Consider the following 17,540-nt stretch of genomic DNA (forward strand, 5'->3'; position numbering starts at 1 on the left):
AAACTACACAGACACAGATTTAGCCGTTATAGAACATCTTTACCCTGTAAAACCAAATTTTGTTACAAAAGTATTGCTTTTTTGAGTCACAGCTTCATTTCTTGCTATAAGTGCATGCTACTTTTCTATTGTTGCTTAAATAAAATAAACCTGAACACGTATATTTTGTTGGCCCTTGAACAAGTAGCCCACCCAATACACTGCACAGTCAATTAAACTCTGTGAACAAATGCTTGCAGGAGTGGGACATACCAAAGAGTAAGGTGCTAAGAGTTATAACAGACAATAGGAGTAATATGGTGGCAGCATTTAACTACTTAAGGACCTCCCATCGTACATATACTGCGACAGGGTGGCCCTTAAACGCAAAATCCCATACATATACGTGATTTGGCTTTAAGGTTCTAGGGGGCGCGTGCAATTCGCCACCATTACTAATAAAAACAATAAAAAAAGTCCATAAATCCATACTCCATAAGTCCATAGTTTGTAGACGCTATAAATTTTGCACAAACCACTTTTTGGGATTTTGTTTACCAAACATATGTAGCAGAATACAAATTGGCCTAAACTTGTAAAGAAATTAGATTTTTTAGATTTTTTTATTGGGAATGTTTTATAGCAGAAAGTAAAAAATATTGTTTTTTTTTTTTTCAGAATTGTCACTCTTTTTTTGTTTGTTGGTGCTCATTTGCCGCGAACACAGGGAGCTGAAGGCTCTGCTTTCTTGCTGCTTTTTTGCTGTAGCTGGATATACATGAGGACTGCTATTTTTCTGGGTTCCAGCTGTCCCCACCCAGCCTTCATTTAGGCTGGTCAGCACGCAATACCGAGACCACATATCCAGGACTCTGTTTAACCTCAGAATTTGCTTTGCCATCTCCAAACGGCACTCCTGATGTTCGACTTAAGCACGCTGACTACTTGTTTTTAACATTCAGGCAGGCTATCTGTTTCAATCACTACAGTGGATTATACCACTTTCCAAGGGCACCCCTGAAGAAGGAGTATTTACTGGCCCTTCCGAAACACGTCGGGTATTTACCCTGGGGTTATGTGGTTATTTTCCATCTGTTTTATGTGATGTATTACACAGCTTGCCAAGTTTTTTAATTTCTTGTATTGAATTTTCTAATAAACATTATAAAACGTCATTTTTGTGTATGCTACAATTAAGTGCCTAAAAAGTCCCACCCATAGGGGAATTTTTCTCTTTGCTTTTTTTTGTTTATAGAGCAAAAAAAAAAAAGAAAAAAAATCGCAGAGGTGATCAAATATCATCAAAAGAAAACTATTTGTGGGGAAAAAAAAGACAAATTTAGGTACTGCGTTGCACAACCGCGCAATTGTCAGTTAAAGCAACGCAGTGCCATATCGCAAAAAATGGCCCGTCATTAAGGGCGGTAAAACCCTCTGGGGCTGAAGTGGTTAAACAAACAACAGAAGCAGAAGAACCCCCCAGCTCTATTGAGGAAGACTCCCCCAATGACAGAAAGTGACTGTGAGACGGAGTCCAAAATTAATGATCTGCTGTGAGCCATTTTTAGTAATCTTTACATGATGGTGGTCAATTATCAAATAGATATGAGATGATTGATCTTGGGGCTGTCTGCTCTACTGGTGTATCTTTGTTTTTTTTTCCCATTTTTTTTCTAACTCGTGTAAAACTATTTCCATAAGATATTGGACCAGACACTGTGTGGTCTCGTCTGGTGCATACCTTGTAGTCCACATGATGCAGCAGAAGAGGGCATATGTTAAGAGAATTTGATAAACCAAGATCAATAGTGAACGTCTTCAAGTCTCCCATTGCAACATTGAAGATATTGAAGAAGTGTGGCCTAACTCTTTTAAATGACTGCCCCACATGTTAGTCAAGTAATATTACTAGTACATTCAACATGATGGCAAGACTCCTCAAACTGAATAAATCGGTCTGCCAAATCGCAAAAAAAACATGGGATGGGGCAGCTTGCTCCCTAGTTAAATGAAAAAAGCTCACGTGATTGCATTACTCACTGCTGCTTTTTGCAAGACGGGGCATGCTAAAACCCTCCAGAGTGACACCATGTCCATGTCTCTGCCCTCTTTGATCTTCTCAGCCACCTTGAGAACTTTGAACAGAACACTAGCTACCAAGACCTTGCCACAATTGCACAGAAAATGAATTTGCTTAATTCATTCTTAGATCCAAGTAACTGATTAAATGTTCTCGGTCCATGGAAACCCTTGTGGATGTGGCTGATAATAATATTCAGGAACTGCTTAAGAAAGCAGAGAATTATGCCAGTGCCGTAAGAAAATCCACATTGCCCCACATACAAGATGAGGATCTATCTGATTGGAGATGATGTGTAAGAGAAGAATATTGAAAAATCACAGGGAGTGGAAGAAGCACCATCCATATCAAAGCAGCCAGTCTTTTGTTTTCTTTCAAAATACCGCCGAAGACCCAGGCAGAGCATCTCCCCAAACAAGCAGCATAGAGCAGCAGATCAATCTGACTGGCAATCCGACGCACACAATCCATTTGGCTATGGCCTCCTCCCTGGCCTCAGTGGCCTATTGTTCCTTGAGTCGATTTTGTATTTTTGAAGCACTTAAACGAGCAGTGCAAATAGTTTGCTGTAGTGGTGCACTGGCTTGATTTGGCCTGTCATTTGAGGTTTTCTGTATCTTTGGGGTTAAATTAGGGGGGGAAATCGAGTAATTCTTATTTTACATTCTCTCTCACCCCATACAGTCAGCTCCAAGTTGTCTCTCTATAATATACTACATGCATGGCCCTTTCCAGGTCTGGCCTTAGGCCTCTACAGTAGATGCCCTGTGCCGTGTGAAAATTATTGAAAGTGTTGCTCCCAGTGACCACATCCCTCTATATATATATAATTTGTAAGGTCCTTCAAATCGGGGAGAGCAGCAGTTGATAGATATTATGAAGTCACTCTTATTAAGATTTGGTGACTAAGTGCGCAACATGGACAAACAAACAGCTATTACTTCAGAATAACAAAAGGTATGCAATCTGACTGCTACAACGTTTGTTAAAATAATCCCTGTAATTAACATAGATGAGATTGTTCTCAACAAAAGTGAAGCTAAGTGTGCCGTGCTTACTTTTGTATGAATTTTGGGATAAGTTATCAACAAATGACGCTTCAAGTTTGTTGTATTTTTATCAGCAAGTGTCGCTCCACATAGTTTGCAAAAGGTCTTGTCCTTAGCATCAAATGTAAAATACATCCATAGATCTTCTCTTCTCTTTCCACCAGTCACAGACACCAACATTTCTGTATAGTTTGTGGGGATGCATACATAGGAGTGACTCACTCTGAACCGGACTCTGAACCTGTGAGGTCTGGACATGGAGGAGGAGGCCTGTAATGCACAGTGCTCTGGACGGTCTGAGGACAGTGAGGAGGCACTGTCCTCTGACGGTGGTCTGAGTAGGCATGTAATGCTGCCCAGACCTCTGGACAGTGGTCTGAGGAGGCCTGTAATGCTGCACAGTGCTCTGGACTTTGGTTGTAATGCTACACAGTGCTCTGGTTGGTGGTCTGAGGAGTCCTGTAATGCTGCAAAGTGCTCTGGACGGTGGTCTGAGAGCAGTGTTGGGGGTAACTAGTTACAAAGTAACTGATTACAGTAACTACATTACTTTTTTTGGTAACTAAGTAAAGTAACTAGTTACAATACTAATATTGGTAACTACACTACTTTACTAGGCTATAGGAGGTAACTACATTACTTTACTAGACTATAGGAACGCGCTTTCCTGCGTTACCCAAGCCGTGCGATACAATCGTTATTTCGAAGAATAGAGAGGGATGAAGTTTATGACTTTTTGTTGCACTTTATGTTTTATTCTGTTTTTTCAGGTTTTGTTCTCATGTTTCCCAAAGCCTGTGTTTATACAATAAACTCTATGCAGAAAGAGTGTCATGTATCTTCTTCTACACGGTCAATTAAGAAAGAGGATAGTAAAGTAATAAGTAGTGAAGTTACTTTTTAAATGCAGTAACTAGTAAAGTAATCTCATTACAATTTACAGAAGTAACTAGTAACATTTTTTGAGTAACTACCCCAACACTGTCTGAGAGGCCTGTAATGCTGCACTGTGCTCTGGACAGTTGCCCTAATGCTACACAGTACTCTGGACAGTGGTTTGAGGAGGCCTGTAATGCTGCACAGTACTCTAGATGGTGGTATGAGAGGCATGTAATGCTGAACAGTGCTCTAGACGGTGATATGAGAGGCCTGTAATGCTGCACAGTGCTCTGAATGGTGATCTGAGGGGAGGCCTGTAATGCACAGTGCTTTGGGATGGTTGTCTGCCTCTGAGAGGCCTATAATGCTGCACAATGCTGGTTGGTGGTCTCAGGTATGAGGGATGGCCTGTAATGCACAGTGCTCTGGATGCCAGTGGTCAGAGGAGGCCTGTAATGCACACACAGTGCTAAAGACGGATGGTGGTCTGAGGAGAGGCCTCAGGCCTGTAATTGTAATGTACACACTCACAGTGCTCTCTGTTCTGGACGGCTGTCTTCATGAATCAGAAGTGCTACTCTCATCCGGAGGCCTGTAATGCACAGTGCTTTTCAAGTGTTTTTCAAGGTTTTGGCTTGGCCCCCTAGTTCCAGTGAAGGGAACTCTTAAGTTGTCGGCATACCAAGGCATTTTGAACAATTTCATTCTCCCAACTTTGTGGGAACGGTTTGGGGATAGCCCCTTCCTGTTCAAACATGACTGAGCCCCAGTGCACAAACAAGGTCTAAAAAGACACGGATGAGCGAGTTTGGGGTGAAATAACTTGACTGGCCTGCACATAGTCCTGACCTCAACCCGATAGAACACATTTGGGATGAATTTGAGCGCTGACCTCCACCATATAGAATATTTTGGCATGAATTGGAGCAGAGACTGCAAGTCAAGCCTTCTCATCCACATCAGTGCCTGACCTCACAAATGTGCTTCTGGAAGAATGGTCAAACATTCCCACAGACACACTCCTAAACCTTGTGGACAGCATTCCACAGGACTCGGAGGCCTGTAATGCTGGCTGCACAGTCGCTTGCTTGCAGGGAGCAGAAGCAGGTGGAGCTCTGTGGAAAACAGAAGTTCAGGAGGGTACATATCCCTGCCTCACATTTTAGTTTAATTTTCGTTCATTAACAAAAACGGAATTGATTTTTGTCACAGTTTTCCTCAGTGGATGAAAATGTGGTGTGCTTTTTGTTTAGTTTTCATCAAAAATGCTGCTGATGAAAATTTTGCTGAAAATGTTTTTGTTGATGAAATTAACACTGTACCCTAGGACAGGTAGTAAAAATAAAGCAAGAGAATCTTGAAAAAAGAAAACCAATACAACCATCACACCTAAGGACTGGTAAGCTTCAGTAGATTCATTTTTTGATATTGGGTTTGGATACAATTTAATTATTGGGTGGAGGTCAGCGATCTAATTCATCCCAAAGGTGTTCTATGGGGGTTGAGGTCAGGACTCTGTGCAGGCCAGGCAAGTTGCTCCATACCCAAACTCGCTCATCCATGTCTTTTTAGACTTTGTTTGTGCACTGGTACTCAGTCATGTTGGAACATGAAGGCGCCATCCCCAAACTGTTCCCACAAGTTTGGAAGCATTGAATTGTCACCTGGAACTAGGGGGCCAAGCCGAAAACCTTGAAAAACAATCCCACACAACAATCCCTCCTCCACCAAATGATTTGGACCAGTGCACAAAGCAAGGTCCATAAAGACATGGATGAGTGAGTTTGGGGTGGAAGAACTTGACTGGCAAGCACAGAGTCCTGACCTCAACCCGATAGAACACATTTGGGATGAATTAGTGTGCTGACTGCGAGCCAGGCCTCACCTGACAAATGGGCTTCTGGAAGAATGGTCAAACATTCCCATAGACACACTCCTAAACCTTGAGGACAGCCTTCCCAGAAAAGTTGAAGGTGTTATAGCTGCAAAGGGGGGGCAAACTCAATATTGAACCCTACAGACTAAGACTGGGGTGCTATTAAAGTTCATGTGCATGTAAAGGCAGGCGTCCCAATACTTTTGGTATTACAGAGGGTCCCTGGGTTACAAACAACTCCTACTTACAAACGAAGAGAGACAACAGGAAGTGAGAGAAAATCTACCCCTAGGAAGGGAAATTCACTCCTGAAAGCGGTCTCATGGGAAAAAGGTGTCTCTACTGAAGCTTTATCACCAATCCTTGCTTCCACAACAACCCAAAATGTTTAAATCTAATTATCACAGGGACAGAAAGTGAGGGGAAATCTTCTGAACAGGGGTACAGACAGCAAAACAACTGTTACAGGGGTGTTAACCCTTCCCAATGCTATCCAAAAAACGTAAAAAATATTTTTTTTGGCTGGAGCTACACTTAATGTACCTGTTCCGACTTACAAACAAATTCAACTTAAGAACAAACTCACAGTCCCTATATTGTTTGAAACCCAGGGACCACCTGTATAGTGTACATATATACACACAGTATATATTTGCACTGGGATTATTTCATCTGGTCAGGTGTAAAAAAGTTCTTAGTAGAGTTCTTTTTTTAAAGTGACCTACACCATTCTAATATGTTTGGGCCGTCTCCCTCAGGCAACATTAAAAAAACATGAGAGATATTTCAAAAGTTTGCCTTTCTGCTTGCATGCGCTAAACTCTTTTTTTAATCTGGTGTTGTTTATTTGACTAGTGACATGGCATTGTTTACATGGGTTCTACCAAAGGAGAAGAGAATTGGTTGCAGAGATCATATGAAGAATGCACTGGCATTGGTCATGTGACCTTGGGGGAGCTGAATAACCAAGAAGTATGCAGATGGCCTATGTTCACATAGTTTATTGTAGAGAAGGCTTGGTAACATTTCAGAATAGGGCAGAACAGAGCACATTACACGCCATTGCTTGTTATGAACTTGATTCACTGACCCATAACATTATGTGAAATTGTGTTAGTGAAGAGATTTGGTAAAGCATATCAGACTACATGGTTATTCGAGAGAAAAAGCCGGAGGTGACAGCCCTCCTCCTCTGTTAACACTATGTACACATTTGACTCACTAAATGCAATTTGCATCGGATTTATGTGCCAAATGTTTTCTACTTTTCACTACATTTTAACAACTGACTGACATTTTTTATTAGCTTCAAAATAGGCTACTTCTAGATGACACAAGCTCAAACAACGTATAAAACTCCAGCAATGTTTGTGTTACTAGTGAACCAGTCATTGAAGAAATTGCCCTGGGAACTTTATAATAATAAATGCACAAACCTTTATTGTGATAAAAATCACAAAAAATATAGCACTGTAGACACATAGCCACATGTGTGTTCCACATCTTGCAATGGTGAAGGCAGCTTACATTTAACCACTTAAGCCCTGGAAGATTTTACCCCCTTCCTGACCAGGTCCTATTTTGCAATTCGGCACTGTGTGACTTTAACGGACAATTGCACGTTCAGGGGACGCTGTACCCAAATTAAATTGACGTCCTTTTTTTCCCACAAACAGAGCTTTCTTTTGGTGGTATTTGATCACCTGTGCGTTTTTTTAATCATGCGCTATAAACAAAAAAAGAGCGTCAATTTTGCAAAAATAACAATATTTTTTACAATTTTTTATATGAAATGACCCCAAAAAAAAAATGTAAAAATCAAAATTTTTTTAACATTTTCAGCCAATTTGTTTTATGCTACATATTTTTGGTAAAAAAAAAAAATCGCAAAAAGCGTATTTTGATTGGTTTGCGCAAAAGTTACCGCGTTTACTAACAAAGGGAAAGATTTTTGTCATTTTTGTTGTTTTTTTTTTAACGCGTAATGGCGGCCATCTGCAATTTTTTTGCGGTACTGTGACATTGCGGCGGACCGATCGGACCCTTGACTGACATTTTTGACACTTTTGGGGTTACCAGTGACATTACTCCAGTAATCAGTGCTATAAATATGCACTGTTACTGTAAAATTACACTGGCAGTGAAGGGGTTAACTTTTTTGAGAGGGAGGGGTTATGTGTGTCCCTAGGGTCATGATTCTAACTGTGATTGGCTGTGGCTTGAGGTGTAGGAACAGTGATCAACGGTCCTACATAGTAGAACTGCATGATCACTATTCCTACACAGGGGAGAATGACAGGCGGCTTGTTTACATTAGCTGCCTGCCTTTCTCCCTCTCCACCCGACGATCGCGAGTGACCGCGTGACATCGGGTCCGCCGGTCACACGCGCGGGGGGGGGTCCGTGACCGCGTGGGAGCGCGCCTTCGGCGGCGCGCGCTTGCTCCCTAGACACTCACAGGCTAGCGACGTAGCCCTACGTCGCTCTGCCTGTGAGGGGCTGACCGCCGACGTAAATAGTCGTGCGGAGGTCGGCAAGTGGTTAAAGTGCAACTAACTAAAGGCTTCTGTGTGACACTTTAAACCAGGCTCTTTCACCCATGGGTGCCAAAGCGCCCTGGAGTGCCTACTGGGTTCTTCAGGGATACCCTAAACTGCCTATATATTACCCCAAATTGCCCAAAAATTGTCAACAAACTGGCAGGTGGATCAAACCTGCCTTTTTTGTTACACAAAGCCATAGGTTTTTATTTTGAAGTATTACAACCTTGGGCACAATAAGGACCAATTGCTGGAGTCTTATCAAATTATAACATCATAAGTTGATAAGGAGGCCATCGGCACCTGAGGACATCCTTATTTGCACTTGGGTCTTATTAGCTGAATGAGAGAGAGAAAGTAAGGGAGAAGAGAAACACTGGAATACTAGTCAGTACCAATGAAGTTATATTGTTTTGTAAAATGAAATAATCTCTAATGTTGGGTTTCCTACATGCGTATATGCTGCTGCATTATGTAAAATTATTTGTTCAGTTTTTTTTTTCATTTTTGAATGGGGTGCTTCAAGAGCATGTGCATAATTTTAAAGGGTGCCTTTGCTGAAAAAAGATTGGGAAACACTCCTCTAAACAAGTCCCAAATCCAGTTACTATGTGATGCATAAGTCTTCAAATCAAACAAAAAACGTAATTTACCCTCCCTAAGCCAAATCCTCCTTCATTTGTGTCTAACATGCTCCCCCTTCCAGACACTGCAGCTCACAGTGGGAGTGTTTTCAACAATAGAGACAGCGCTGTCAATCCAGAAAGCATTGGGCAGGACTAGGTGTGGCCAGGTACTGACTGACAAGCAACAAGCTTGTGAATCAGCAGTCACAATGTCCCCTACAATGTCTTCCCATTTCACTGCATTGCAGGCACAGCCTGTATGAGAATGAAAACTGCATTCAGGAGCAGTGCATCATCAATAACACACCATCACAGGAAGCTGTGTTAGGTGGACTTCGCTGGCAGGATCAATAGGTGTTTGTAGAAGTTTGCAGGGGGTATAGGAGAAAACTGTAAGTGCATATGCACTTATAATTAAGTGCTGCAGCACATATTTTTAACCACTTCTGAACCGGAAAGGTTTTCCCCCTTAACCACTTAAGCACCAGGCCGATTTCGGACACTTTTTGTTTAAATTAGTTAAAATCTGTATTTTTTCCTAGAAAACTACTTAGAACCCCCAAACATATATTTTTTTTTTAGCAAAGACTCTGGAGAATAAAGTGGCGGTCATTGCAATATTTTTTGTCACGCGGTATTTTCGCAGCGGTCTTCAAAACGCCATTTTTTTGGAAAAATTTTGAAAAATCACATTTCACTGCATTTAAAAAACTAAGCAGTTAAGTTAGCCCATTTTTTTTGTACATTGTGAAAGATGATGTCACGCCGAGTAAATAGATACCCAACATGTTACGGTTTAAAATTGCGCACACCCGTGGAATGGCGACAAACTACGGTCGATAGAAATCTCAATAACATTTTTTACTGGTTACCAGTTTAGAGTTAGAGTGTAGCTCTTTTTTTTTTTTAATTATTGCTCACGCTCTGGCGATTGCGGCGATACCTCACATGTGTGGTTTGAACAGTGATTTCATTTGCGGCTCGACTTCCATATACATTTTCTTTCGTGCGCGAGCTAACGGCGACAGGGGCGGCTAACATTTTTTTTTCTATATATTTATTTATTTATTTTTACTTTATCACAGGTTTTTTAAAAAAAAAAAATCTGATCACTTTTATTGCTGTCACAAGCAATGTAAACATCCCTTGTGACACCAATATGCAGTAACAGGTACTCTTTATAGAGGGATCGAGGGTCTAAAAGACCCTAGACCCCTTCACTACACTTATTCAAAACGCCGAAAACGGCATTTTGCTGATTGGCTCTCCCTGTAGCCAGATACGTCTTTTGGGGGGACAGATCTGACTTGCCGCAGTATATGTACGTCTGGCAGTCGGCAAGTGGTTAAAAGAAAGGTACAGCCAAATCTTCTTTGCCTGTACTTCCCTATAGATCACAGGAGAGCAGTTCATTCTGCACTCCTGTGACTTGTTTTCAGCCAACAGTGGGCTGACTTCACAGAGTCAGTCCAGGCTTGGAAAAGATGGTGACCATGGACCAGCAACTGGCTCAGCCTCTCAGTAAGGCGCTGAGAGCCTGACCCAGCTGCTCCCACCCCCTCCACAGCCCATCGCTCCAGAGTCGGTGACTGACAGTCACCAGCCCACAGCTCACTGAGAACATGGTGATCAGCAGTGTTTGATCGCTCGGCTCTCTGTCTTAAAGCCGGCGAGGGACAGATGCAGCATTGGACCGATTCTAGGTAAGTATGAGTCCTAAAAAAAAAATCCCAAACTTTAAATGCTACAAAGCTTTTAACCACTTTACTATAATGTTTAACAAAAAAGTACAGTATAATCTTTAAACAAGATATTAAAAATGGAGGCTTTTCTTCATTTTAGTGTGGTATGACTCATGCCACATAGTTGTCACAAAGGGGCGTCAGTGACAATCATGAATGACCATAGTATATTGAGCAAAAAAGTAAAAAACTCTAGCATTTAGGAAAAAAATGGTAATGTATAATGCAGTGCTTTTCTATTGCCATATAGAAAATATGAGGTATTACCCAGGGTGTGCAGGGTGCACTGTACTCAACATTCATGCATATGCACCCCCAAGGGCATACACACAAACAAACCACTCCAAGCAGTTCCAATTGCTCCAAGGGCATAGTCACATTTGTTAGGTGGCCTTGTGACTAAATATGTGCCATATTATGTACTGTTCATATGCACAAAGTTAGAAGCAGATGCTTCATTTACACCAAAAAATTTGAAAGTTTTACAGTGTGAATATAAGGCCTACCTAAATTGTCCACTCATTTAGTTCTTGTTTGTATCTTCTTCAGGTTGTATCCATGTAGTTCTTGTTCTGTATGGTTGTTGGTAAATCTAAAGGATGTTGTAAAACCACACTGTAAGGAATATGAACAGCGTCAGTGGCATCGCTACAGGGGTATGGAGGGTGTGGCGCGCACCCAAGTGACACCCGCAGAGAGGTGACAGCATCCCAAGGGCGGTGTCTAGGCAAGAGTCCGGGGTCCCTGAGGCAGGACTTTTTTCAGCTGGAACATGCCTGCCCCGCGCTAGCCCTGAGTGAGACTCCTCAATCTCACTGCTGCTGCCCTGAGAGTGAAAGTCTGAGCAAACAACTTTCCAGGGGTGGCTGCACACGGAATCCTCCCCTGCCCAGGTGCATAAGGGGGGGCCCGGATAGGGAGGCCGATCGCTCATTAAGGGCTGGTGTCTGTCAGGGCTCCAGGCCCAGGTCTATACTGATGGATGGGGGTCTAAACCGGGGGGATCTATACTGATGGAAGGGTCTGTGCTGATGGAGGGGGGTCTATACTGAGGGGGATGTCTATACCGAAGGGGGGTTTATACTGAGGGAGGAGGGTCTATATTGAGGGAGGGCGGTCTGTACTGATGGAGGGGGAGTCTGTGCTAAGGTAGGGGTCTATACTGAATGAGGGGGGTCTATACTTTGAGAGGGGTCTATACTGAGGGAAGGGGGTCTGTACTTAGTGGAGGGGGGTCTGTACTGAGGGAGGGGGTCTATACTGAGGGGGAGACTATACTTGGTGGAGGGGGGTCTGTACTGAGGGAGAGGGGTCTATACTTGGTGAAGAGGGGGACTATAATGAGGGGGGACTATGCTTGGTGAAGGTGGGCCTGTACTGAGGGAGGGGGGTCTTTACTTACTGAAGAGGGGGATCTGAACTGAGGGAGTGCAGTCTATACTTAGTGTAGAGGGGGTCTGTACTGACAGAGGGGGGTTAATACTTAGTGGAGAGTAGAGAGTGGAGTCTGTACTGAGGGAGGGGGGCCTGTACAGAGGGGGAACTATAGTTAATGGGGGGGGTGACACCATGTTTTACCACACTGGGTGACACCAACCCTAGTGATGCCACTGAACATCGTGACCACTTGTTAATTCTAAATGTGATTCGTGCTGTCCTCCAACTCACTATGTACCACTCATAGTGGATCTATATCCCCATTAATTGGATTCTGCAGAACCGGTAGGTACATGTGCATGAAGCAACTACGTACACCAGTAGAAGTGATCACTGGGTAACCGCATTTTCAGTACCAGTTCAGTTCAGTACCAGCTCATGACAAAATACTGGCTGACATATATAGAAGATGGAATCAGCCACTTCAGCTACCAGGTCTTTTTTGCCATCTATGTCCAATTCAGGAGATTTCACTTCACTTCAATTCCTGTCCTGCAGGTCCTCTACACAGTAAGAGGAAATTTTACCAAAGTGAGGACGAGGACAAAGACAGCAAAAAAGAATCACTACTGTATCCAAAACTTTTTTTTCGGCTTTGGTAAAACTTGACCCTAAATGTTAAAGACATTGTGGTTGATTTACTTAAGGCAAATAGACTGTTTACTTTGCCAGGGAAGTTGCACTTTGCATGGGAACTCGCCCCCAGAGCTTAGTGAATGAGGAAACATTTCACTTTGCAAAGAATACACAATCACACAATAGGAAAATATAATAGTGAACAGCATTCTCGCTTGCACATTATTGGATGACAGAAGTCAGCTGAGCTTCACCTTATTCACTTATCTCTGGAGAAATTTCCCTTACAAAGTGAACAATTTATTTTTCCTCTAGTAAATCGCCCCCCATTGTCTAGTTTAAAAAAAAAAAAAAAAAACACAACACAGAGTGTTAGCTGCTTACCACATGGTCCCCATGGGTGGGAACCATGCAATACCCTTTCTTTCCCGTTCTGCTAGTGATTCTATTACTAAGTTCCATCACAAACTTCAGAGAGGGTTTGATAATGAAAATTAGAACAAACAAAAGTGAGGATAATGTTCACAGAAGGTAATCAGTCTACTGCCCTAAAGGAATGACAGGTGTACTTCAATTAGCTGCACTGAAAAATATCTGAACATTTCTGAACCTGGGCATTTTGATCACAAGAACACACATGTAAAAAGGGTGATTTCCCTAACATCAGTTATCTGGAAAATGACAGATGGGTTCCCTGAAATTTTTATAATATTGCAAGAAATGACAATAATTAGTCATCGAGTAGCGCATGAGAACACATGGCTTGTTCCTTGGACAACTAAAAATAAAACAGTTATTTGCAATAAGAGGGAAGGAAATGGCTAATAAAAATGCAGAGTCACTGTGAACAAATAATTTACATTAACTTATTTGATACAGGCAATTACTGAAACTGTAAATGCAAGTCACAGAAAGATTCCCTGGGATTTCAAAGTTTTCACATTATAAAGTGGGGAATTTACAGAGGCCACGATCATCCTTAATTATTCATACACATAATGTGTAAATGCTAATAGTAGACTTCCCTTAATTGCTCACAACCTTAAGCCCTGGATCACACTGCCACGACTTGTCATGCGACTTGAGAGTTCAAAGTTGCCTGACAAGTCGCGCCTTATAAGCGGCAATGGAACCATTCCAATAGGAGCTTCTTGAGTCGCTCCGACCTAGATAAAGCTTCCTGCACTACTTATGGTGAGACTTCAATATGACTTGCATTGACTTCTATTAACCACTTCCTGCAAATAGACGTACCTGTACATTGGCTTGAAGAAGTGGTTGTACCGGGATGATGCCTCCAGCTATCAACTCGAGCTGATAGCTGGAGGCTGTAGAGCTGGCAGTCGGCTTTCAGGAGATAACAATCGATGCAGCTCAGCAGCCACTCAACCATTAGCCCAGTGAGCGGGAGGGGACGTCCCTTTTGGTTTACTAGGCTGCCAATGGTGCCGATTTAAAAAAAAAAAAAATGTCAGTATTAATAAATGCCGATTTCTGCGTTTTGAATACTTTGAAGTGCTGTGGAGTGGTCTGGGGTATTTTAGACCCCAGATCCCTCAATAAAGAGTACCTGTCTGTCACTGCCTTTTACTGTCACAAGGGATGTTTACATTCCTTGTGACAGCAATAAAAGTGATCAGATTTTTTTTTTTAAAAAACAGTGTTTATATTAAAAAATAAAATAAAATAAATAGGAAAAAAACATTTAAATGCCCCATCCACATGAGCTCACGCGCCCACCAAGAAAAACAGTGTCCAAATCTACTGAATATACTGAAGTCGCGCCGCAAATGAAATCGCTGTTCAAACCACACATGTGAGGTATCACCGAGATCATCAGAGTGAGAGCAATAATTCTAGAAAAATTAACTGTAACTCTAAACTGGTAACTGTTAAAAATCTCCATAGGTGACGCTTTAAAAAAAATTTAAGTACCGTAGTTTGTCGCCATTCCACAAATGTGCACAATTTTAAACCATAACATGTTAGGTATCTATTTACTTGGCGTGACATCATCTTTCACAATATACCAAGAAATTGGGCTAACTTTACTGTTTAGTTTTTTAGATTCAGTGAAATTTATTTTTTCTAAAAAAAATTGCGTTTGAAAGACCTCTGCGCAAATACCGCATGAAAAAATATATTGCAATGACCGCCATTTTATTCTCCAGAGTCTTTGCTAAAAAAACATATGTATATATGTATATAATGTTTAGGGGTTCTAAGTAATTTTCTAGCAAAAAATACTGATTTTAACTTGTAAACAACGTGTCAGAAATAGGCTTGGTCCTTAAGTGATTAAATAAGTCATATTCTGGCCGCGATGTCGGATTCAAAGTCGCGGCAGCGTGAACCAGGGCTAAGAGGCAATTACTGCAAACAAGCAATTTCTGTAGCTCTCAAAGACACTAATACACCTGCTAAAGCTCTTTTTCTTAAAGTGGTTGTAAACCTCAGACATGAAATATGAACAAAGCATGTCCCTCTATAGTGTGTACTTGTCTTAATTGAGAGCACTAAGTGTCATTTCTGTATGCTACTTTGTTTCTCTGCTATCAGCATGAATCACTTCTGACAAGGTTTCATGACACCAAGAGAAAAAAAGGTGACAGGGGAGGAACCCTCCAGCTGATTGACAGCCTCACCTCGGTTTCTGTGTGCAGGGGGGTGTGTCCCTTCCCTCCAATCAGCTCTCAGACCTCTCCATACTAAGCTCTGCAGAGTATAACTTTAGCTCTCCACCCCCTTTTTTTCTGGAAGCTCAGACAAGCTGTATAAACTCTGCACTTTGAATGGATGAAGAGAAGACTGCAGATAAACAAGTACAACTTATTTAGGTGGATTTGTTTCATCTCTGTGTATCATCTGAGGCCAGTCACTTCACTAGGTATATGTAAGGATTTACAACCAGTTTAAAGCGACAGTTGTTGTTTTTTTTTTTGTTTGTTTTAAACATTCCTGCTCCTAAATTTACATTTTAAATGCCCCTGCTCTTTTATCGATAATCACTTGTCCCTGGCTGAATGAGCAGTGCAGGGATGAGACACTGGTTGTCAGCATTTTAAATTTTTTTTGGCAATTGCCACATACACAAATAACGAATTGACATTTTCATTATCGCATGCGATATTTGGATACAATTAGTCACATGATCCAAATATTGCATGCGTTAAGGCTATGTGAATTGAGCCCAGTATGTCTTCACAAGGGGGACTTTCACAGGTAGATAACACACATAACATGCAATAAATGCAAATATACTGTTATTAAAATGAATGGTCTGATGACAGAATATCTCTGAGTGCCGGTTCACATTTATGCGATCACAGAGATCGCATGTAATTCGGAGCGCACTGCTCCTAAAATTACATGCGATGTCTGTGTGGTACAAATTCAGCCATACAGTTTGTATGGCTGAATTCGCACCGCAATCGCACTGAACACGCACAGGACCCTTTTTTTGGTCCGCAGCAGAATCGGATCGCATGGTGGTTCACACTAGTGCGATCCGATTCTGTGCGAACTCTCAGATCGCACTGCGATATGCGATCTGATCTGGGGGTGTCGGTAACTTTGAATTGACACCCCCAGCGTATCACATATGGCAGTGTGAACTGCCTGTGCTGCGAATGCCATGCGGGAACACGCTGTATATTCGCAGCGTTCCCGCATCGCAATAGTGTGAACCGACACTGATAGCATTTATATTAATATTTGATTAACTTAACCCTCCCAACTCTGACATGCTGGAAGCCACAACTCCCAAAAGAAAGTCAGCCTGAGGAATGGCTGATTGTGGCTATAGATCTTTATAAATTGACACAATCCTATGATGAAGTGACTTTCCCTGTGCTACCAATTAGATTCAGGTCTTTAATAAAAGTCTGAACCTGATTGGCGGTGGTATTGACACAAAGTATTTACAAATAGGAATTAGAAGAATAACTGGATCCAAGCATCAAAGAGAGAGGCAAGTGACTTTTGTAGGAGTCAAACATATATTAGGAGTTCTATAAACGTATATAATGTAAACTGTCACATTTCCTGTACAGATACAGAAACATATATTTTTTTTAACATAAAGGTATTATTTTTGATCATGATTGTCTAAACCATGTTTCCAGTTATGATATAGCTATGTAAAAGGTGGCATTATAACTGAAGTTGAACTCCAGGTGCAAAACAATCATTTGAATATATTCCTTAACCACTTGACCTCCGGGAAATTTATCCCCCTTCATGACCAGGCCATGCACTGCGTTACTTTAACGGAAAATTGCGCGGTCATACAACATTGTAACCAAATAAAATTCATATTATTCTTTTCCCACAAATAGAGCTTTCTTTTGGTGGTATTTGATCACCATTACGTTTTTTGCTTTTTTTTTTATGTGCTATAAGCAAAAAAGACAATTTTGAAAAAAAAAAAAAACCAACACTATTTTATACTTTCTGCTCTAAAACATATCCAATACAATTTTTAAAAAAAATCTAATTTCTTCATAAATTTAGTCCAGTAAATACTCTGCTACATATTTTTTGTTAAACAAAATCCCCAAAAGCATATATTGATTGGTTTGCGCAAAAGTTGTAGCGTCTACAAACTATGGTATATATACTGGATTTTTTTTTTATACTAGTAATGGCAGGAATCAGCAACTTATAGCAGGACTGCGATATTGCGGCGGACAGTCGGACACTAACTGACACTTTGTGGGAACCAATTACACTAATATAGTGATCAGTGCTAAAAATA

General features: G+C 41.4%; 1 protein-coding gene across 2 annotated transcripts in view; it reads right to left on the minus strand.

Annotated features, from left to right (window-relative positions):
- The window catches only part of SLX4IP (SLX4 interacting protein), a 299,228-nt gene that overhangs the window by 241,383 nt on the left and 40,305 nt on the right, over positions 1-17,540 (minus strand). The window contains exon 1 of one of the 2 annotated variants that reach the window (XM_082252616.1): positions 13,169-13,231. The exons of the other annotated variant lie outside the window; for it this stretch is intronic. Coding sequence (XP_082108742.1) covers positions 13,169-13,195 — 27 coding nt within the window. The 5' untranslated portion in view covers positions 13,196-13,231. Of the gene's footprint in view, positions 1-13,168; positions 13,232-17,540 lie in introns of those variants that run through there. 2 annotated transcript variants of the gene reach the window in all.

Source organism: Pelophylax lessonae (assembly GCF_965119305.1).
Source record: "Pelophylax lessonae genome assembly, chromosome: 3".
Lineage (NCBI taxonomy): Eukaryota > Metazoa > Chordata > Amphibia > Anura > Ranidae > Pelophylax > Pelophylax lessonae.